Raw genomic sequence first — 23,349 nt, 5'->3', positions numbered from 1 at the left:
GGCGAGGGCGAATGCCTCTTCGAGCGTGGAGGGGTTCGATCTTGTAAGGCACGCGTCATGCCTTCGCGCATACCGAACACGAATACATGGACCTGAGAGGCCATATCGATCGGCTTAGACACGATGCACGACGCGAGGTGTCGTGTCTTCTGGACGTAGTCGCGCATAGTCATCGTGCCTTGCCGAAGAGCGAAGAAGTCTGCCCGAATTCGGGATTCATCTTGCGGCGGCTCGAACGCGAGCCGAAGGTCACTCTGGAGGGTATCCAGAGTGGAAGAGACGTTGGGATCGACAACCAACTTGCCGAGAGCCCATTCCTTGGCTTTCCCAGACAACCGCGAGAGGAGGAAATGGACCTTCGCGGAAGGCGCCTCGATCAACCTCGAGGCGATGGCGATGTCGATCTCTTGAAACCAGCGATTCAGCGGAAGTCGATCTTCTCCGGCACCGGAGTAGGTGGACGTCTCTAGTTTCACAACATCATTCGTGGAGATACGCGAGGGAGTTAACACTTGCCGATTCGAATCGGCGAGCTCCCGTTGCATGAATTCTTGTACCACAACGCGCTGCTCGTCAGGCGTCACTGAGCGCAGCAGCGACAGCGACGTGACGACAGCTTCTCCGGACACCGCCGCGAAGTGGTGGAGAGCTTCCCACTCGATCCGAGTGGGATGGGGGAAATAAGCGTGGTCAAGGTCTTGGTTCATGTCGAACTTGGTCGTTGGAAGGACTACGAAGTGCTACCAGGTGTAACGGGCCAGGTATCTACTCCGTTACTTGCTTACACTATAGTGTTGAGGAAGCTCGCAATAGGACGACTGAGTCTTAGGTTTAAGGAAAAATCAACTCTGACTCTATTTTAGGACCGAGGCCACAGCCCTGGCCACTCCAATACACGTCATAGTCCAATTGGCTAATAATGGGTCTGTCTCCCCATATATCAGCCAATGGCATGACAGCATTTCAGCACACGCTAGTCGTGTGCTGAAGCACCTACTTTTGTAAAGAAATCTACCTACTTATGTAATGGAGGGGCCCATTACAGGAACAGGAGGTGAAGACGGTGGTGCTTGGTGACTTGCCGGCGACGAAGGAGGCGGACCGCCGACTATGATTGGAGAAGTAACCATCGGCGAAGGATTTGGCCGAGGTGGAGTCGGAGGCCGAGCTGGGCCAAGATTGCTCCAGTTTCTGTCGGAATCTTCGATATCTTCGCCATCAAGTGTGCTCGAATGGTCGGTAGGTGGCGGAACATCACCGCCACCACTGGGGGCATCAAGGGAATCATCCACCGAAGGTTCATTGTCATCCACGTCATCTCCACGATCGTCATCAGCATTTCCATCGTCATCAATCTCCATCGAAAAGTCGGGCGAAGATACGCTTGGTACGACAGCCGTCGGAGCAGTCGGAGCCGGCTTTGAAGACACGGAGGCTAGTGGAGCAGCTTCAACAGGGGCAGACCCTGCTGTAGAAACCACCCCCGAGACTTCAATTGGGTTGGACGTCGCAACAGACGCCGAAGCAGACTTGCCTTGTGGGACAGTGTGGTCCGACTCTTCACCTTCATCACTTGAGCCGAACATGAGTCGCATTTGCTCGGACTCGCGCAGAGCTTCTTCTGCAGCACGTATGTCGGCTGGAGAAGGAGAAATCGTTGAAGCTGGTGGCTTGGCCACACCGGGTGGACCCTGAGGCGGAGGCGAAGGCGCGTCAGGAGAATCGGGAACATCATCGTGATCCCCAGGGTCCACGTCTTTACCCAAAGACTCGGTGGCAGTTTTTTAAACCGATGGGACACTGCTTGGACCAGCATCCACCATGTCCACTTCACTCTGGTCGCCGCTGAGGTCGACCACGGCGGGAGTGGAAGAAGACGCTGGTGGAGGAGGTGGCGACCATGAGCTTGGAGAAGATGGTACAGACTTGGACCGAGTCCTCATATGACGTCGGGGCGACTTGGCAGGAGAGGGAGGATGAGTCTTCTTGCGCTTCTTCTGGGCCGCTTTCTTCCACGCCTTTGGACCGAATAGCGACCTACAAGCCGACTTGGGAGTTGAAGTGTCGGCAGGTGGCGCATCACCGAGACCAGCAGCTGCCATCGAAGTACTGGCCTTGTCCGTCGGTATTGGAGCCTTGTCTTCGTCAGAGTCGTCCGGCTCGTCGTCTGAGTCCTCGCCACCTGGTCGAAGGCGCTTATGGGACTTCCCATGGGCCACTTGGTGAGCGGCCTTGGCTAAAGCTGCAGGAAGAGCTTGAGGATCGTCCGAAGACGCGGTAGCAGACTGGATGCGCCGCAAAGCGACCAACGTCTCTTGATCCAAGTCCAGGCCCAGCTCACCCGCAGTCAGACCTATCACGAAGGATTGTAAACGGACGTTAGTTGCTGAACACACGGTGGAAAGATCAACATTAGGAACGTACCATTAACAGCCAGACGCAGTACCTCGGGATCCATCCCGGCCAGACTCACGTGTGCACGGAGGGTGCGATTCACTTGGAGGAGGCGAGTGTTACGGTCTTGCTGGCTCTCGAGGACCTTGAGCGTGTCGTTGTAAACGTACTTGCCCTGGGCAAGCTTGACCAGAAGGAGATGAATTTTCCGAGTCTGCTCAGTATTCGCACCAATCGAAGACTGGTACACCTCGCGTTCGCGAGCCAGCTTCTTGCTCAACGTAGCGATGAAAACGTCTCGAGCTTGGACCTCGCAGTGCAGACGATTCAAGTCTTCTGAATGTCCCTCCATGGTGGCTTGAACACTGGCGATCATGGCGTCGTTTTTGGCGTTCGACTCGCTTAGAATCTTGACGTTCTGGTGAAGGGCTTTGATCTCAGCGTTGGCGCCTTGAGGAACGCCTCCGCGTTCTCACGAGCTATAATTTCGGGTGCCACCGAACGTACGGCGGCAGCAGCCTCGGACTGAGCAAACCGGAACTGACGCTCCAAGTCGGCAACAGGTTCGGGTAATGCCGACTGCGCGTCAGGAAGAGGTTCTACCGCAGCGAGGACATCATCGCAACCAACAGCAGCCTCGAGGACGTTGAGCGTGGACATCGCCGTGGAGAGGAGGCGCAACGCTGAGCTGCACTTGGTGAAGAGCCATTGCAGTCAAGTACGGAATTATCGAGGTCATTATGTGATCGACCGATGCCTCCGTACTTTCAGCCAGCATGGCGCGCAGCGAATCTTCGGTGAGTGGTGGTGTACCACCAGCAGGCGCAGGAGGAGCAGCAGGAGCCATCTTCGCGGATTCAGCGACGACGGGGAGTGCTGCAGGAGCTACCGCAGGGAGTGAAGAGTCCGGGGCAGGAAGCGCCGGAGGGCCGGTTGATGAAGCTGCTGTCGGAGGAAGTGCAGCAGACTGAGGGGCGTTCGAACCCTCGGTCTTGCCCTCCTGAGAAACAAGTCGAGTAATGCGAGGTGATGAGCAAGGTGCCGATGATTCAAGAGAAGGATGAGCTGACGTACCTCCAGCTGTTCATGTTCGCGACGTCGGCGAGGATTGAGACGCTGAAACGCGTCGGACACGGCTCGATTCAAACGCTTGAACATACGGTGACTGGATGGTAAATTGGAGAATGAAGAAATGTCACAACGGGCACCAGTACTGTGGCTTTCATTGCGACAGGGGCAGTTGTGGTGTAGTGATTTCTCCATAGTTGCGGATTATCACCCGTCGACAAAGACGTGACACCGCCCAAAATGTTCAAGCGACGAACCCTCGGTCATGTGATGTACGGAGACGCCAAGGTGCAAGGGACTCGACGGCATCACTTCCGAACTTTCAACGAGTATTGGATACGGCCCATATGTCACTGAATCAGGGCTGCCCTTATTATTAATAATGGACTGGCCGGATTCGCATTCAGCGGACCATCTACGGTACGAACCCTCAGTGGCGGTTGGGATGAGTTCGCGGAAGCCTCAGCGACCCTTGGAAGGCACGTTCACCGTATGGGATATGGCGCAGACCGTTCAAGATGCTCATGCGACGGTGCAGACGACGCTTGGCCTGCAAGAAGATCCATAACAGATCATTGTTCACTTGATATTTGTATACTTGATTAGGACTTCTTATTAGGAATAGACCCGAAAGGGTAAGCTTAAATACAGAACAGAATTTCCACTCAAGCACACAGAGCGACGCCCGGCTTCAAGGTAAGCGTCTGGTCAAGCTTGTTTGGGTGTGTTATGCCTGTCGGTGAACTCGAAGCTCTGTAGCGAGGGTTCATCCGGCAAGGCCAAGAGACTTTGTGTATTGGCCGATTATTATCGGGAGGTTTTACGTGACGGCTTATTGTTGCCTATTTGCACGACTGGGAGTGCTTGAATTGCCTCCCTTTTATTCTTCCAACCGAGTGTTGAACACTCGGTGATCTCGTAAAAGGCTTACCCGTGCCTGGTACCCTTCCGCTGTTGGGACCACGAGGATTCATAACACCTGCTAGCTTTGCTCGTGCTAGTAGCGTGTTCTTATTTTTACTGGTTGGTCTATATAAGTAGTTTACAAGGTCCAGTTTGTCCCGGTGCAAGGGCAGAACTGGGGTCTTCAGGTCCGCCCGAACGATCGTTTACTATCCTAGTAGACGTATTGTTGTGGGAACGTCCTGACTACATTTGTAGCTAGAGTTCACGTGGGAATTCCAGCACCACACTATTATTGCTCGCAGTTCACGCAAACGGCACTGTCCCGGTACTACTCTGCAAAGCGGGAACGTAACGAACATCTGTGCGACTACATAAACAGGCTGAATGGCTACGCTCGGACCGCCCGTCTACACTTCGAGAAGAGTGGTCGCGACGCGAAAGAACACGTACAGCAGTTCCTTGCGACGTGCGATGATGACAAGTTGGCGGAAAGGCTTTACCACGCTCGAGTCACCGACATTCACGAGCTCGAAGAGATCATCGATGATGTTCTCAAGGGTAAGAAGAGAATGACCAAGCGTGACAGTGAGTATCGATACTCCAAAAGTCGTGATACGCGGCGCGACGATGCGTACGCCCGCAACAATCGGCGTGATGACCGTCGCCGCGATGACAACCGCAACAAACCAAGCGTGACGCTCATTGAAGCCACGGTGGATGACCTACTAGCAGAATTAGATGGTCGTGAAGCTGCTCAAGGGGGCACCGAGTATTCAAACGAAGATCCGAACGCCTTCAACGATGTGCAAGACGAGTACAACGACTTTCAGCCCGATTATACGGATGGTGATTTCTTATTAGATGAAAATGACCGATACCTCGCCGCGGCTAACGAAAGTGAGCGCCGTGCAGCTGCTGAAGGCACCTACGCACGTTCAGACAACCGTCAACCGCGTGGAAACACGCCTGATCGCGAGAATGGCTTCAATCAAGATCGCCGAAGTGGTGACCGTGGTTTCAATCAGGACCAACGCGGTCGACGTGACTTCAACCGCGACAACCGACGCTTACAGACGGACCATGCGCGGTGTGTGGCGGCATGAGTCACTCCGCCCATAACAAGCGATGCAAGTTCGGCAAACAAATCCACGATGATGGACAATGCAACCTTTTCCGCAACCTTCAAGACGTTGCCAAATTCGCGCGCACTTAAGGCACGAAGGAGGAACTCCCGCCAGATCTCAAGGCCGTCGTTCAAGAACGTCATTTAAACTAGGCAGCCCGCCAACTACAACTGGGTTGGTACCTATCGGGCTGCCACAGCTAACCGAGCCTTCAATGGAAGCAGAGTGTATCTTTGCTTTCATGGGGCAGAGTGAATGGCCTGATAATTACGTAACAAGTGTGAACGCGACGGAAAATGAAAAGGAGAGGAGAAGAATCCTCGGTGGAGGTGTTGGAGAGAGAGTGGAGTGTGGTGATGCTGATGAGGGCACCAGCGACGATTCGTTCGGCTTGGTTTCGAGTGCAGCGCGAGACGAGCCCAAGGGTCACTCCAAGATGATGAAGTTGAACCCTGGCGATAGACAGGGGTGGTGGTCGGCCAAGAAATTCGACCGACAGATCAGAATGAGAGCTCTGGTGCAAGATGCTGTGAACGACCAGCGAACGAGGATCCTCCTCGACACAGGAGCGAACGTTAGTGTGATCACTGACGCCTTTGCCAAGAAGTTGCGACTCCGAGATGTACCCGATCACGGACGCGTCCGCATTGACATTCAAGGAATTAACGAAGGCAAGGTGTCTACGACGCGACGAGCGTGCGTCAAGATTACGCTCGGATGGGAGATGGTGTACGAATTCGAGATGTGGGTAATGGCGCATAGTGCAGGCGTCGACGTGGTACTCGGGACCGACTTTATGATCCCAGCAGGGGTCCGGTTGGACCTGTTTCACGGCGCGGCGCACTTACCGCACGAAGTTCAAATCCCACTGATCAAGACCAAGAACATGATCGACAGCGAAGAATACGGCTCCCATGTTAACGCCGGGCCACCTGAGCGTTTGGACATTCAAGCGCACGAGTGGCGAGAATATCGACTAGCGAAGCGTCAAGTCGGGCTGGAAGAACACGTACTGTGGGTTCGTCGAACGAACAAGCTAATCCCGTCAGTGGCGAGGTTTCGACGTGGACGGCCTCAGAGTATTCGGTTGACCAATGTGTCTGACCAGCCTGTGTACCTACCAGCACACGACTCGATCGCTATGTGAATTCCAGATGGGGATTTGCCGCGGAGTAACGGCTATGTACGTTTGGATTCCAAGAAGTACCAAGACTGGCAAGTGCTGACCTATGAAGGCTGCAGAGACCGCGAGCTGTTTCAGCGGAAGTGCGAGATCTACGAACAATGGCTCGCCACTTAGCCTTCGGCAGTCGAGCGACCAGACTACCCAGATCCGAGTGGGGTGCTAGCACGACCCCTAGAAGACTCGCTAGTGGGATCTAGTGATCGTCTGACTTGTGCAGAGCGCTGGGTAATGATCATGGAGGAACATGAACGAGTGGAGGCTTGTCTGGCGTCTGGGGTGACAGCCGGGGACTCGGCCGACGGTCGGCCTTCCGAAGAACCTTTGGACACTTACACGACAACTCACGGCGGAGGCAATAATGCAAACGAAGCCTCGGTAGCGCGTACACACGAACTACTGAGTCCGGTAAACGTGGTACATACGCCAACGAGTGTTCGTTTCAAGTCTTGGGTGACAACGGAAGCGACAAATAACGGCAATGGATTCGATGGAGTCACCAGTTTTGACGAAGTTGTCCCGGCCTTGCGCGCGGTCAAATTATCGGACGCGACATCGGCGGTTGGTCCAGAGGATGCAGACATCGCGCTGAAGGTGGTGAATACGGCACCGAGAGCTCGTTGCGAGATTGGAGCGAATGCCGAACTGTCAAGACAACGGCCATCCGAGGAGCTGAACAAAAGTCAACAACCCAATATGTCGGTAGCCCGCGCATTCAATATTGCGAACGACGACTCGGCAGGTGGCCCAGAGATGGGAAACCAGGATGGGAAGGAGATGGACCCAGTACCGACTGTTGAAATCAAAGCGGATGCCAATGTTGAGTCAAGAGAAGAGTCCGTAGCGACTTTGGACGGAACGTACATCTCGGTTGCTCGAGTGTTAACAGCCGAAGGAAATGAAGCAACGGAGGATACGATAAATGCCTTCTACGACCACCTGGTTAACAACATTGGCTTGGAAGACTACGCGAAGGAGCTGGCATTCCTGCCGGACCTGACCGAAGAGATCAACACGACAATAGACTACAATGCGTCCAATGTTGCGGATCCTCAGCTGTCGACCGATCGCAGAGAACGTCTGGTCGCGACGCTGAAGAACCACGAGCACATCCTAATTGCTAGTGGTAACGCAATGCCGCCGCCAGTCTACGGCGCGGTATACGATATCGACACACAGGGGCACGCCCCAATTAAACAGCGTGCCCGGCGCGTGCCGCTACGATTTCTCGGCAAACTGTACGAGCTGCTGCGCGCTTTGTTGCGAGCAGGACTGATCGTTTTTTTTTCCAGATAGTCCATGGGCATCGCCGATCGTGATTGTGATGAAAAAGAACGGGCTGGACATCCGGCTCTGCATTGATTACGAGATGGTGAATGCTATCACCGCGATCATGGAGTATGCAATGCCGCTAGTCGACGACCTGTTAACCAATCTCGAGTGCTACCTATGGTTCTGCTTGCTGGATGCAGCAAGCGGCTTCTGGGCGGTCATGATGAGCTTGCGAGCATGTAAAGTATCTGCGTTTGTCTGCGCACTCGGACACTTCGAGTGGTTGCGCGTGCCCTTTGGATTAAAGAACGCGCCGATGATCTACCAGCGTATGATATACAACGCACTCTGGGGATTCGTTCAACCTAAAGGAGGTTGGTTTAAATACTCGGAGAAGATGCGTTTAGCTGAAGAACAGGCCAAGGAACGTCGTGGGCCAAGCGCCGAGGGTTCGTTTCAAACGAAGTTCGCGGCGGACCGCGATACACCGGTAGAGACCGACCCTGTACTACAACTCGTCAACAGCCCCGTCGCTGACATGTTTACGAACGGGGAACCAGACGAATCATCGCTGGTACCTGTGTTTGGTCGACGGTTGTTTGTGGATGATATTTGCTTCGGTGGCGAGGATCTCGACAGCTGCCTGGCGACGCTGGACCGATTGCCGGCAAGATTTGCACAGTGTCGGATCAGCATTAGCTTCACCAAGAGCATCTTCTGCCAACCCAAGGTGGACTTTTTGTCGCATAAAATTTCGCCAGAAGGTATCAGGGCTGATCCGAAAAAGCTTGCGGCCATCACCGAGCTTTCGTTTCCAACGAGTAAGAAGGGCATGCAGTCGTTTCTTGGAGCGGTTAATTACTACAGCCGCTTTATTCAAGACTTCGCGGTCTACGGTGCGGCGCTGTACCAGCTTAAGGATGAAGACTTTGCCGTTGAAGGTGGCCTTTCTGTGGCACGTCGTTCCTTTGAAAATTTGAAGGCGAGCGTTTCACATTCACCCATCCTATGGCACTTCGACCGGTTGAAGGAAGTTCATGTCATGCTCTTTGCGAATGAATGGGCGTTGAGCACTACGCTAATGCAAGAACACGAAGGCAAGTTACACCCCGTACGGTTCCTCGGTCGTGTGCTCAAGGAGTCCGAGATGAACTACCATCCTGCCGAGAAGGAAGTTTTGGCGTTACATCTGCTGTTGAAGATCTGTTACGTCCAGCTGGCAGGAAAGACGCTACATGTCTATACACGATTCTCGACATTAGAGTGGATACATAAGTCGAAGTCTCTTTTCGGGCGTGCAGTCCAGTTCGCAGTGCTGCTATCACAGTGGCACTTGAAGGTGCAGCGTGTGAAGGAGAAGAATGTCGCCTTCGCGCAGCTACTGCGGTCAAGCATCACGAGCTTCGTCGACCTGGAAGACTCGCTCGCGCCGGTGGCACCTCCAAACAAGGGCTCTCCGACTATTCGAGTGGACTTCGCGTTGCTGTACGTCAGGCTTTCCCGTAATTACAGCGGATTCGTCATGTATTTTGACGGATCAGCGAAGACAGAGAAGTACGGTGGCTACGGGAGTTGTTCATAGGTGCTGTGGAGCCTTCCTGAGTGGGAGATAGTGATTGCTGCAAACGCTTATCTCTCAGCCACCACGGTGAATGAGGCGGAGTACACAGGGGTGATAAACGGTGTCAAGGCTGCTATTACACACGGTGCCGAGGATTTGGTCATCGTTGGTGACTCAACGCTCGCGATTCAACAATCACTAGGGGTGATCGCATGCAGGAAGGAAACTTTGCTAGCGCTGCTGAATACTCACAAGGAGCTCGCGGCCAAGCTTCGATCGGTTAAATATCTTCACGTTGTAAGAGAATACAGCGCTGCCGCGGATTCTTTAGCCACTGAAGCGCTGGAATCAAAGGTCGGTCGGGTCATCTTGGCTAAAACTCGCAAGTCGGAATTGGCGTCGCTGAATCGCATCCAGGAAATGATCTACGAGCCGGATGAGGCTCGGTAGATGTTTCGTCACGTGGAGCAGAGCGTCAAGTACATGTACTATCAGGCAGCGAGTCTTCAAAGTGGAAAACGTTCGATAATTCCGTGGTTGATTACAGCTCACCAGAGTGCGATTATGGTAATATGGCAGTGATGGCTAGGCGACAGACGAAGGCCAAGAAACGCGTCAGGTTTGCAGATGAACATTCGGAGGAGGTCACAAAGGCTCAAGAACAGCATGAAGAACGACGAGAGACGTCCACCGAAGATTCAATCGGCAAAGATTTGCCAGACCATCCTCACAAGACTGTATCAGCGGCATTTCCCGATGCAGAAGATGTTGACCCAGTAGCGATGCAGCGGGAACGACGCAGACGGATAATGGTGGCACAAGACGAAGAGCAGAAGTGGTCTAGCATCAAGAAGGTGATTCAGGGCCAAGAAGAAGAGCTGAGTTACAAAGAAGCTCAAGATTCCTGAAAGTATGCGACCGGTTCGAGTTATCAGAAGACGGCGTGCTTCACTATCTTGGATTGAATCGTCGGTACGACCACGGTTGGCAAGAGGAGACCAAGCTGCGGCTTGTGGTACCGACAACGATGATTCAAGAAGTCTCGCAGAACTGTCACGACTCGCTGGAAGGAGGACATCAAGGTGTGGTGAGAACGTTCCATCGCGTTAAGTCCGATTATTATTGGATCGGCTTGTACGCTGACGTGGAGAAGCATGTGAAGTCATGTCCAGATTGCAGCTCGTGTAAAAGCCGTCCGCAGCTTCGTGGATACTCGCCTGGTAACGTACTAGCCGAACGACTTTTCCAGATCGTCTCGATGGATTTTGTGATCCCACTACCGAAATCTCGCAGGGGCAACACGGCGTTGCTCCTATTTCAGTGCTCGTTCACGGGATTCGTTATTGCCAAGGCTATGTCGGATACGACTGCACTGAGTGTTGCCCAAGTGTTCGAAGAATGTGTGTACCGACGGTTCGGAGCCCCATCATTAATAAGGCATGACCGCGACCCACGCTTCATGAGCGAGGTTTTCCAAGCATTTTCAGAGATGATGCAGGCAAGATCACGAGAGACTTTGAGCTATCGGCCACAGGCTAATGGACAGCAGGAACGCTCGGTGAAGTCAGTGATGGGTTCCGTACGGGTGTACGCGGAAGACCCTCTACAGCAAGATTGGAATGAAATCGCAGGGAAGCTGGTATTCGCTATTAATACTTCTCAGGACACTACGAGAAAGGAAACACCGTTCTACCTCGTTCATGGTTGGGACGCTCAGTCGACGTTGAGGGCGATGTCGTCGTCACTCAAACGAGGACTCGGCAAGCAGTCTGACGCACTGGCGTGGCGGCGTGAGATTAATCGACAACATGAGGTCGCCCTCACTATGGCCAAAGATTATCAGGGTGTAGAAAACGAGCGAAGGACTAAAAAGCATAATGATGCCCTGAGTCGACTGGAAAAAGCCGCTGTACCTCACTAAGTGGAAACGAACACTCGGTAGACCCTCCAGAAGCTTCGGAAGAGATAAATGATCCTGCGAGAGCCCCACCGAGATCTCTTTTTGAGATTGGGAGCCGGGCGTGGTTGTACATGGAACGCGTCAAACCGGGATTGACGAAGAAATTAGCTCACCGATGGCATGGACCTTTTCGGATCAAGCGCAAGGTGGAAGAGTTTGCGTACGAGCTGGAACTGCCTGACCGAAGTGGGTATCGCTTCTACCCAGTGGTGCATGTCAAGGCTGTCAACGAATTCAACAGTCGACCGAGCACTCGGTTGGAACTAGACGCGACTAATGAAGCAAGACTCGACTTTGATGAGGAACTATTGCCTGAGGACAGCTGGGAACCAGATCAAGTTGCCGGTGAATATGAAGTCGAGGCCATACTCGACGATAGAACACCACTGTCGACGAGCACGGAGCGTGCTGTACGCGAGTTCAAAGTCAAGTGGGTGGGCTATGAAGATCCAGCTTGGGAACCAGCATCTAACTTGTCATGTGGAGGTCTGCTGTACGACTATTTGCGACCCCTCAACCGTTAGCTGAGATGCTGGAGGACGTCGTGGAACATGCAGCGAGGATTCAAAGCGATTCCAATTGCCTGGCCGCGGTGGCCAAGAGTGCCAACGAAGTCGAGTCACCACTTTCCTTCTCCTCTTCATCAGGAACCTGAGCCTCGGCAGCTGGAGCTGCAGCCGGACCCTGCGAATCGTCGGCGCCAGCTTCAACGGGAGCAGCAGCCGGAGCGGGACGTGGAGTAACCGGTGGCGAGTCAAACAACGAACGCCAGGTCGGAATAAACTCATTGGCATCCAGAGACGGATCAACAACCACGCTTCGATACACTTCCACGAAACGCGTACCACGAGGATTGAAGAGCTCCGCATTACGCTGGCACGGGAAGTACGTGGTGTTGTACAGGTGCTAATGCGGCGCATTCATCCATCCAGTACGCCAAGGCTGACGAGCGTCGAGAGCCTGAACTTCGGAAAGCCAGTCAGATGTCCGAGGTGCGAACGACAAGTTTTCAATGGGGTAACACGGCTTCGACGGCTCCAAAAGCAACTCGGGATGAATGAACGGCGCGCCGGAAGTACCAGAGGAAACCGAGTCACGGCTCCACGCCACGTACTGTTCTCGGTACTTGTTACGGAGACGATCGGCACGACGGTCGCGCTCACTGAAGAGCTTCTTCAGCAGAGCTCTAATTTTCCTTCAAGCGCTCCTTGTCGTGGCCAACCTTTTTGGCTTCTTCAACGAGACCTCGCTCAATGCCAGCCAACGGAAGCCAGTGGAGACGCTCCCACAACGCGAACCCGAGGTCACCTTGCTTACCGCCGTCACCCCGAAGGCTCGCCCAGATCATCTTGAGACGAGTCTCAATCGGAGCACGCTTTGAGATGGGGACGCTTGGATCGAAACCGACGGTGTCGAAGAGACACGCTTGAAGAGGGTAAAGCTGCCGAAGTTGCTGGTACGAATGATCAGGATGCGAATAGTCAACGTACGCTTGGAGACCCTCCAACGACGTAGGGACGGTCACCTCACCAGTTGGTTCGGGGAGAGTCATGCTTAAGAGTCGCTCGAAACACTTCTTGGCACCTGCGTCAGTAAACCCCATGTCCAAGTACGGAAGAACCCACGGTGGCAAGGTGGACGAAGCCGGTACCGTAGGGCGAGCACCAGGCAACACTCGGTGAGGCAACGGCTCAACCGACGGTGCACCACCACGACGCGGCACCGAAGTGTAGGTGGCCGTGATCGTGCGCCCAGGTCCAGCATCGAGAGTCCAAGAAGACGGACGAGGAGACACCGGAACAGGAGGTGAAGATGGTGGTGCTTGGTGACTTGCCGGCGACGAAGGAGGCGGACCGCCGACTATGATTGGAGAAGTATCGGCGAAGGATTTGGCCGAGGTGGAGTCGGAGGCCGAGCTGGACCAAGATTGCTCCAGTTGCCGTCGCAATCTTCGACGTCTTCGTCATCGAGTGTGCTCGAATGATCGGTAGGTGGCGGAACATCACCGCCGCTACTGGGGGCATCAGGAGAATCGTCCACCGAAAGTTCATTGTCATCCACGCCATCTCCACGATCGTCATCAGCATTTCCATCGTCATCAATCTCCATCGAAAAGTCGGGCGAAGACACGCTTGGTACGGCAGCTGTCGGAACAGTCGGAGCCGGCTTTGAAGACACGGAGGCTAGTGGAGCAGCTTCAACAGGGGCAGACCCTGCTGTAGAAACCACCCCCGAGACTTCAATTGTGTTGGACGTCGCAACAGACGCCGAAGCAGACTTGCCTTGTGGGACAGTGTGGTCCGACTCTTCACCTTCATCACTTGAGCCGAACATGAGTCGCATTTGCTCGGACTCGCGCAGAGCTTCTTCTGCAGCACGTATGTCGGCTGGAGAAGGAGAAATCGTTGAAGCTGGTGGCTTGGCCACACCGGGTGGACCCTGAGGCGGGGGCGAAGGCGCGTCAGGAGAATCGGGAACATCATCGTGATCCCCAGGGTCCACGTCTTTACCCAAAGACTCGGTGGCAGTTTCTTAAGCCGATGGGACACTGCTTGGACCAGCATCCACCATGTCCACTTCACTCTGGTCGCCGCTGAGGTCGACCACGGCGGGAGTGGAAGAAGACGCTGGTGGAGGAGGTGGCGACCATGAGCTTGGAGAAGATGGTACAGACTTGGACCGAGTCTTCATACGACGTCGGGGCGACTTGGCAGGAGAGGGAGGACGAGTCTTCTTGCGCTTCTTCTGGGCCGCTTTCTTCCACGCCTTTGGACCGAATAGCGACCTACAAGCCGACTTGGGAGTTGAAGTGTCGGCAGGTGGCGCATCACCGAGACCAGCAGCTGCCATCGAAGTACTGGCCTTGTCCGTCGGTATTGGAGCCTTGTCTTCGTCAGAGTCGTCCGGCTCGTCGTCTGAGTCCTCGCCACCTGGTCGAAGGCGCTTATGGGACTTCCCATGGGCCACTTGGTGAGCGGCCTTGGCTAAAGCTGCAGGAAGAGCTTGAGGATCGTCCGAAGACGCGGTAGCAGACTGGATGCGCCGCAAAGCGACCAACGTCTCTTGATCCAAGTCCAGGCCCAGCTCACCCGCAGTCAGACCTATCACGAAGGATTGTAAACGGACGTTAGTTGCTGAACACACGGTGGAAAGAGCAACATTAGGAACGTACCATTAACAGCCAGACGCAGTACCTCGGGATCCATCCCGGCCAGACTCACGTGTGCACGGAGGGTGCGATTCACTTGGAGGAGGCGAGTGTTACGGTCTTGCTGGCTCTCGAGGACCTTGAGCGTGTCGTTGTAAACGTACTTGCCCTGGGCAAGCTTGATCAGAAGGAGATGAATTTTCCGAGTCTGCTCAGTATTCGCACCAATCGAAGACTGGTACACCTCGCGTTCGCGAGCCAGCTTCTTGTTCAACGTAGCGATGAAAACGTCTCGAGCTTGGACCTCGCAGTGCAGACGATTCAAGTCTTCTGAATGTCCCTTCATGGTGGCTTGAACACTGGCGATCATGGCGTCGTTTTTGGCGTTCGACTCGCGGAGAATCTTGACGTTCTGGTGAAGGGCTTTGATCTCAGCGTTGGCGCCTTGAGGAACGCCTCCGCGTTCTCACGAGCTATAATTTCGGGTGCCACCGAACGTACGACGGCAGCAGCCGCGGACTGAGCAAACCGCAACTGACGCTCCAAGTCGGCAACTCGTTCGGGTAATGCCGACTGCGCGTCAGGAAGAGGTTCTACCGCAGCGAGGACATCATCGCAACCAACAGCAGCCTCGAGGACGTTGAGCGTGGACATCGCCGTGGAGAGGAGGCGCAACGCTGAGCTGCACTTGGTGAAGAGCCATTGCAGTCAAGTACGGAATTATCGAGGTCATTATGTGATCGACCGATGCCTCCGTACTTTCAGCTAGCATGGCGCGCAGCGAATCTTCGGTGAGTGGTGGTGTACCACCAGCAGGCGCAGGAGGAGCAGCAGGAGCCATCTTCCCGGATTCAGCGACGACGGGGAGTGCTGCAGGAGCTACCGCAGGGAGTGAAGAGTCCGGGGCAGGAAGCGCCGGAGGGCCGGTTGATGACGCTGCTGTCGGAGGAAGTGCAGCAGACTGAGGGGCGTTCGAACCCTCGGTCTTGCCCTCCTGAGAAACAAGTCGAGTAATGCGAGGTGATGAGCAAGGTGCCGATGATTCAAGAGAAGGATGAGCTGACGTACCTCCAGCTGTTCACGTTCGCGACGTCGGCGAGGATTGAGACGCTGAAACGCGTCGGACACGGCTCGATTCAAACGCTTGGACATACGGTGACTGGATGGTAAATTGGAGAATGAAGAAATGTCACAACGGGCACCCGTACCGTGGCTTTCATTGCGACAGGGGCAGTTGTGGTGTAGTGATTTCTCCATAGTTGCGGATTATCACCCGTCGACAAAGACGTGACACCGCCCAAGATGTTCAAGCGACGAACCCTCGGTCATGTGATGTACGGAGACGCCAAGGTGCAAGGGACTCGACGACGTCACTTCCGAACTCTCAATGAGTATTGGATACGGCCCATATGTCACTGAATCCAGGCTGTCCTTATTATTAATAATGGACTGGCCGGATTCGCATTCAGCGGACCCTCTACGGTACGAACCCTCGGTGGCGGTTGGGATGAGTTCGCGGAAGACTCAGCGACCCTTGGGAAGCACGTTCACCGTCTGGGACAGGGCGCGGACCGTTAAAGATACTCATGCGACGGTGCAGACGACGCTTAGCGTGCAAGAAGATCCATAATGGATCATTGTTCACTTGATATTTGTAAACTTGATTATGACTTCTTATTAGGAATAGACCCGAAAGGGTAAGCTTAAATACAGAACAGAATTTCCACTCAAGCACACAGAGCGACGTCCGGCTTCAAGGTAAGCGTCTGGGCAAGCTTGTTTGAGTGTGGTATGCCTGTCGGTGAACTCGAAGCTCTGTAGCGAGGGTTCATCCGGCAAGGCCAAGAGACTTTGTGTATTGGCCGATTACTCTCGGGAGGTTTTACGTGACGGCTTATTGTTGCCTTTTTGCACGACTGGGAGTGCTTGTATTGCCTACCTTTTATTCTTTCAACCGAGTGTTGAACACTGGGTGACCTCGTAAAAGGCTTACCCGTGCCTGGTACCCTTCTGCTGTTGGGATTGCGAGGATTCATAACACCTGCTAGCTTTGCTCGTGCTAGTAGCGTGTTCTTATTTTTACTGGTTGGCCTGTATAAGTAGTTTACAAGGTCCAGTTTGTCCCGGTGCAAGGGCAGAACTGGGGTCTTCAGGTCCGCGCGAACGATCGTTTACTATCCTAGTAGACGTATTGTTGTGGGAACGTCCTAACTACATTTGTAGCTAGAGTTCACGTGGGAATTTGGTAAACCGGTCTCGCCATCAAAGATGTGATAACACTCTGCCCGGGCCCTGGACTCCGAGTCGCTTGAAGCGACATCGATCTGAACGAGGTTCCGATCCGACTCTCGGCGGCGGCGTCGTCGTCGAAGGGTACCGTAACGTGGAACTTGGTTATCCACGTCTGGGGATGTCGGAGCTCCGACATCCGAGGCACCCGAGGCTTCGTGTGGTACTGTGTTACCCACACAGGAAACGTGTCCGACGTCTTCCTCTTCAGTTAAGGTCTAGGCGACCGCGTGTGGCATTATATTACATACACAGGAAGCGTATCCAACGCCTTCCTCTTCAGTTAAGATCTGGGCGACCGTGTGTGGAACTCTGTTACCCACTTTGAATACGCTATCACCAGCGTTCGTGACAGCTGCAGCTGTCTGCGGAACTATGCTACCCGCTTGGGGACCTAAGTTACCCACTTGGCCAGCGCCTCCTCTGGGCGCGCCACCATCGAAGCGTCCTCGGAGTCGTCATATACGTCGATGACTCCAACCATCTGCTGGATGCTTCGGTACCCTGGCAACCCTTGCGGGCGCCCCGGGTCCTGACAAAGGTGGGAGCATGACTCGCCAATGCTCTGTCGGACTTCGCAGGGCGGCTGGCAACGATTGCCTTGCCTCGTCAGTCGATCCAGGGCTCGTGCTTCTCGAGGCATGCCCAGGATCATATCGTAGGGATCCATGTCGAGAACAGTAAACTGTTCGAGGCTGTCAAAGTCTTTAAACTTGACGGCCAGATTCACTTGGACGTTGGGGACAGTGACGGCCTTCCCGTCGGTCAGTCGCACTGATACTGTCCCGTTGCCCTTGCTTTCTCTCAAAGCATCGGACAACTTGTTGCTATTACGAGCAACTGTCTGAAAAATCGATCAAAATTCTTAAGGGGTGATCGTATCCCCGTACACATCCGTGTATTACGAGCAACACGCCGCTACTCTTCGCCTATTCGAGGTGCGAAGACTCTCAGGGCTAAGTCTCCGTGGTACGCGCCACCCGCGCACCTTTCACGAAGACTTAGTTCTTCCCCAGTAGGCGCCCCGCCCCTACTAGCTTCCGGTATTCCCCTGTCCCCGGGATCATGGCTTCTGCCAGCGACCCTTGAGGACGGGCTTGGGGAAAGACCGTCTGCGGAGTCTTTCCACGGGACATTCGCGCTTGAAGTAGCCCATCTTCCCGCAGCCGAAGCAGCGAATGTCGCGCTGCTTGGCGGACACGAGCTCCATGGGAACTGGTTCGTTGGGGTTCGCTCGACCGGGATTCGACAAAGAACTCCCAGGCCATGCTCAGACCGTCGTGTGCGTCTGGCGATGGCTGTATTCTTCCTGAAGCGCCACTTGAATCTCCTCTTCAAGGGTGCTTGACTGCACCCGGAACAGCTGAGTACGCGCTGGGCCCACTCGAAGGTCGTCCATGAACACAGTCATCTTGACGGGTTCGTTGCGTGGTTTCTCACTTGGAACGCCATGAGCTCCCGTATCCCTTGGACATACTCGTGCAGCTCACGCCTCACTTGCTTGCATGAGAGAAAGCGCGAGCGCTGGCGGTACTCGTGGTTCGCCGGGAGGAACGCGGCTCGGAGCTGTCGCACAGCTGAGCCCAGGATGTGAAACATCCAGGGGATGTTGACTCCCGCGTGTACACCCAACTCTTAGCACGACCGCTAAGGTTGGAGAGTGCAAAAGCAACACGAAGTTACTCGGTCAAGATCAGAGCCGCGTCCACCGCGAGCTCTACCGCTCGGACCCAGAAGTGAAGGTTCTCACCTTCCTTCCCTTCATTCGGCTTAACCTTGCCGTATTGGCTTCGGGTGTGGCGGATTTGTTTCCGCCGCCGGAGCCTGCAGGTTCTCCCGCAAATGTGCGATGAGCCCCTGCTCGTAAGCGTCAAACGCATTGACGCGCCCGAGCTGCTCGGTCGGTGTTGTCGCCACCAGGCCTCCACACCGAAGATGCCAGCCATCTTCCGAACCGACTCGAACTGTGAGTCGTTCAGATGGGAGAAGGCGTCCCCATCCATGGCAACGAACTCCAGAGAGGTTCATGTAGTCTATCCGCGTTGGCGTGGATTGACCAACAAGTACCTTCCAAGTGTGACGGGGTCACACAACACCTTGCGCTAGAGGAAGTTGGCTTCCGAGAGTATACAAACGCTCAGTAAACGGCAGCTCACAGGTCCCCTTTTTACCTATAGGGAGCGAAGTGACCGGTTTGAGGTTGGTTGTAAGCTGAGAATATTTATAGGTAGGCTAAACTTGGGTTAAATTTACAAACTACAAGTCACCTATATAAAAGCAATGTCATCAGCCAATGGTTGGATTCGGACGCCCCTGGTACCATGTACCAGATATCCCGAAGTATGACGTGTCATACTTTTGAAGTGTGACGTGTCACTTTTCATGTAACTAGGGGTACACCTAGGGATACGTGCCCCGTTACAGCATCTTTGTCGACGGGTAACTCTGGAGAAATCACTACACCATACAAGCGGCCATCGTGCAAGTGCAGAGCGAAACCAGCTCGGCCAAGGCGAAACACGTAAACGTCAAGCTCAAGTTCATCCAAGACTGCGCCAAGAAGGGCGTCGTGGTGCCAGGGCATGTGGCTGGCGCGGAAATGCTTGCCGACCTGCTGACGAAAGCGCTGCCGGCGCCACGGATGAAGGAGCTACGGGAGAAGATCGGACTCGTCGACATCGAGTGATTCAGGAACCTCAAGGCTCTTGGGAGGAGTGCTGGACATTAATTTAAGAGTCAGCAAACGAGCAGGCGACCGGAAGCCAGACCCCCAAGAACATTTACGCAAGTGTCGAGTCGACAATATTGAAGGTACGACATTTTGACTTGGTTTCACTATTGGGGCCAATCAGATCGAGTGTAGGCGCGTGTCTTTTCAGGTAGTGTGCATGTAGAATCCAACTAAAAACCCCTTTGAATATCTCTCTCACTTTTTTCTACCTTCTGCCGAGCAAGTGCCCAAACATCAGTAATAAGCTAGCGCAAGCTTTTAATGCTTCGTATAATTGTCACAGAGTCGTTATATCTCCAGCTGGTCATTCCTCTACGCCACCTTATCCTGAATACTCTTCGCAAGTTGGCCAAATAGCGATTATTGTTGCTTTCGCTTGGACTCACTTGTCTTGGCTGAACATGCTGCAACAGCTCGCCTTTTCTCGATGTTTATTAAGCAATAGTCGTCTCTCTCGGCTGCACTTTGGGCCATCTACTTATTGCGTGCGTGACAGTAATGTTAAATATTGCTCCGTATTCTATTTCTAAAATTCATAAATTTATATACCGGTTGCTACTTGTAGTAGTACCGGTAGTTTGTTTTAATACTTAAGAACAAATAAAAGTAGTAATCAACTGCCCAAAAATAAATGCATCAGGGTTTAAAAAAACTAACTGGCATCCAGACATCCACGATGTCGTCGCCCCCCTAGAAGTATTTGCAACGGACCAGCGTCTCTAGTTCCGCTCTGTCAACGGATCTGACGAGGACGCTTCTCGCCCCGTGGGGAACAGACTGTGCAGCAAGCGTCCAACCCGCGCGTTGTTGATAACGCACTATTTTGGGTTTCGGACCGATAAGATGCCTCCGCATACTCTATTCCCAGTCTCATCCAGATTGAGCTGATCAGAATGGAGGCAAGTGATGCCGCAGCAGCCTCGGTTGAAGCGCTCAACGGGTCCCGTGATCCAGTGATTCACTCTCGCATTCTTCGACTTCTTAACCGTCTCAACAGCCTCAACGCACCTTTCGACCGCATCCCGGAAAGGCTCTAGAAAACAAACTTCCCACCTTTAAACCACCCTCAGATCGTTTTCAGCGCGGGACCAGGCACCCCGTTGCGAGGCACGTCTCCGAACCCAGGAAACCAGACTCACCCACCTCCATCTCTTCAGCATGTCTAGCTCGGTGATGACGAGCTGTCTCGAGGAAGCGATCGAGTTCCTCCCTGGTCGTTTGTTCTACGTGCCGCTGAAGAAGGCGCCGCCTCGTATTTCTGGCACGCACTTCTTCTCCATCGATGATGAACTCATGTACTGGAACTTTTACCTCGATTTTGGCCCACTCAACCTCGGACACACTTTTGTGTTCTCAGAGACGCTCAATAAAAAACTGTCGGCCGCGGCTAAGGCAGGTGAAGTCGTCTACTTCCACTCGTCAACTCAGGGACAGCGTCGGGCCAATGCCGTCTGCATCTTGGGCTGCTGGGCTGTTCTGTTCCAGAAAATGAATGCAGAGAAGGCCTACGCTCCCTTCCAGCGCATGCGCTTCCCTCCGTTCCACGACGCCACTCCGTCGGTCTGCACTTTTAACTTGACTATTCTTGACTGTCTCAAGGGCCTCGAACGCGCGATGAAAAGTAGCTACATCTCCACTAAGACGTTTGATCTGCACGAGTTCCAGCACTATGAACGGGTCGAGAACGGTGATCTCACGTGGGTTTCACCCAAGTTCATAGCCTTTGCAGGGCCGCACAACGTGTATCAACGCACTCCTCAGGGGCACGTCATGCTCACCCCGGAGCACTACATACCATACTTCAAGAAGCGCAACGTCACATTGGTAGTGCGTCTCAATGACAAACAGTACGACGAGAAGAAGTTCCTGTCGGCGGGCATCGATCACATTGACTTGATCTACCCGGACGGCACAAATGCGCCTATGCCGATCTTAATGAAGTTCATTGAAGCTTGCGAGAAGACTCCCGGAGCCGTGGCGGTGCACTGCAAAGCTGGGCTTGGACGCACAGGTACCTGTATCGGCGCATACATGATGAAGCACCACTTGTTCTCGGCTCACGAGCTCATCGGGTGGCTGCGTCTGTGCCGACCGGGTAGTGTCATTGGACCGCAGCAACAGTTCATGGAGGCTATCGAGAGTAGGATGCACCAGCTCAACCCGTCCAAGGGTGGAAGCTCCAAGGGCGAAATGATTCCGATGTCATCGGTATATGGTCCTTCGACCCCCAACCGTGGTGGCAACATCCGAACTACTATGGTTTCGATTCGTAGTGCAGGAGCAGGCATCATCACGACTAGTCGGATTGTCTTGAACTCTCAGGTCGGCCTCGACAAGTCCCAGGGCGATAAGCTCAACGACCAAAAGTGCATGCGCTACCTGAACTCTCCCAAGTCAAGCACGCCAAGCGGCGGGAACATGTTAAGGTAGACTATACGTGCGCAACAGAGATTCACAGCTGAGCTAGGAAAGATACACAAGCCCCATCCTTCTAACCTGCAATAAAGCGATCATTTACTAGGTGATTTCCGCCTCTTAGACTAAGGATCTCTCTCAGTCTGAGACTCAGTCGGGTGATTTGGCAATCCATCCGAAAAGCGATCATCCTTTGCGCTTACTCGGTCTGAATTATTGCCTGTCTACTGCGTTGATGCAGGTGTTTAGACCGAGGCTCGCACCGCTCAGAGGTCGGAAATAATGATTGCGATTCAATAAATTGTTGAGTTTTACAATATAATTGTTTATTATTTGTAGTTGACCTTAACAATACAGTTTGGATGGTATTGGTGGGGCCAATTACTGACAATAAATGTAGCAAAAGGTTCCCTGGTAGGACCCGTCGAGGAAAGAAGCGTAACGCGACGCCAAGCATGACGGTATATGCCTCTGGTGAAGATGATAACACATCGGTGAACGGCTATTTTCCCAGTGCAAGCTAGTGTTGACACCACAGCGCCGCTCCATGGACCCCGCCAACTTCGAGCAGCTGGGTCCCTTCGTGTTAACCGCGATATGTGGGACGTTAGTACTGTAGCAGACTAGCCGAGTGCCGCCGCTACGCGGCGGGAAAGAATGAATGTCGTTCCTTGTGTTTTGCCTCCGTTCCGCTCGCTACGGCTCGCTTCACTACTCGCATGGTAGGCTGGCAGATTGTGGCTCAGGCGGGCCCATACGCCCGCAGGGTTGCAGAAGTGCCGATTTGGGCCGCCTCGCTGCGCTCGGCAGCTTTTAGGCCAATCGGGGCCACCTTCGCTCCGCTCGGCAGCCAGTAGAAATATTTAAATTATTTTATCCAATGATTTGTCCGGAAAAGCGTGACAAGCACGACAATTTAGTGTGACGGACAGACAGGTTGCTGCAGTAGATGTTTAAGACTAGCCGTTCGCCGCCGCTACGCGGCGGAGTGGCATGGTTTGTTGGAGATGAGGTGGCCGCAAATTTAAGTGCTTCTTGGTGTTGCGTGTTTTGAGAGCGTGGCTCACCCCGTAGATCTTGGCATCGTGTATTTAACCACTTGCCTTTCCGTAGTCTCATTCGGCCCCGTATAATATCGTGGTTTGGAACGCTTCCGTTACCTTGTACTACAGGTTAGATCTCATGTTCTACAGTGGCCGGCGCTCTTCCGTGATCTTCCTGGCTTCGTGGTTCCCTGCTTACCCGTGGCACACGCTGCTTAGTGGTTAAGAGCTCTCTCTTTTGGGTTCATGTTTTTT

At 53.8% G+C, this 23,349-nt stretch overlaps 1 protein-coding gene across 1 annotated transcript; it reads left to right on the top strand.

Annotated features, from left to right (window-relative positions):
* Positions 1 to 20,621: 20,621 nt before the first annotated feature.
* On the top strand, positions 20,622 to 22,161 carry PITG_18578 (dual specificity protein phosphatase, putative; the record flags this gene model as incomplete). Its single annotated transcript, XM_002997473.1, has 1 exon — positions 20,622 to 22,161. One exon carries the CDS (start codon positions 20,810 to 20,812, stop codon positions 22,064 to 22,066), a length of 1,257 nt encoding a protein of 418 aa, XP_002997519.1.
* Between the last annotated feature and the right edge of the window lie 1,188 nt (positions 22,162 to 23,349).

This window comes from Phytophthora infestans, genomic scaffold (assembly GCF_000142945.1).
Source record: "Phytophthora infestans T30-4 supercont1.73 genomic scaffold, whole genome shotgun sequence".
In the NCBI taxonomy this organism is placed as follows: domain Eukaryota; phylum Oomycota; class Peronosporomycetes; order Peronosporales; family Peronosporaceae; genus Phytophthora; species Phytophthora infestans.
The sequence above is the reverse complement of the archived record's forward strand: the minus strand, read 5'-3'. Positions and strand labels throughout refer to the sequence as shown.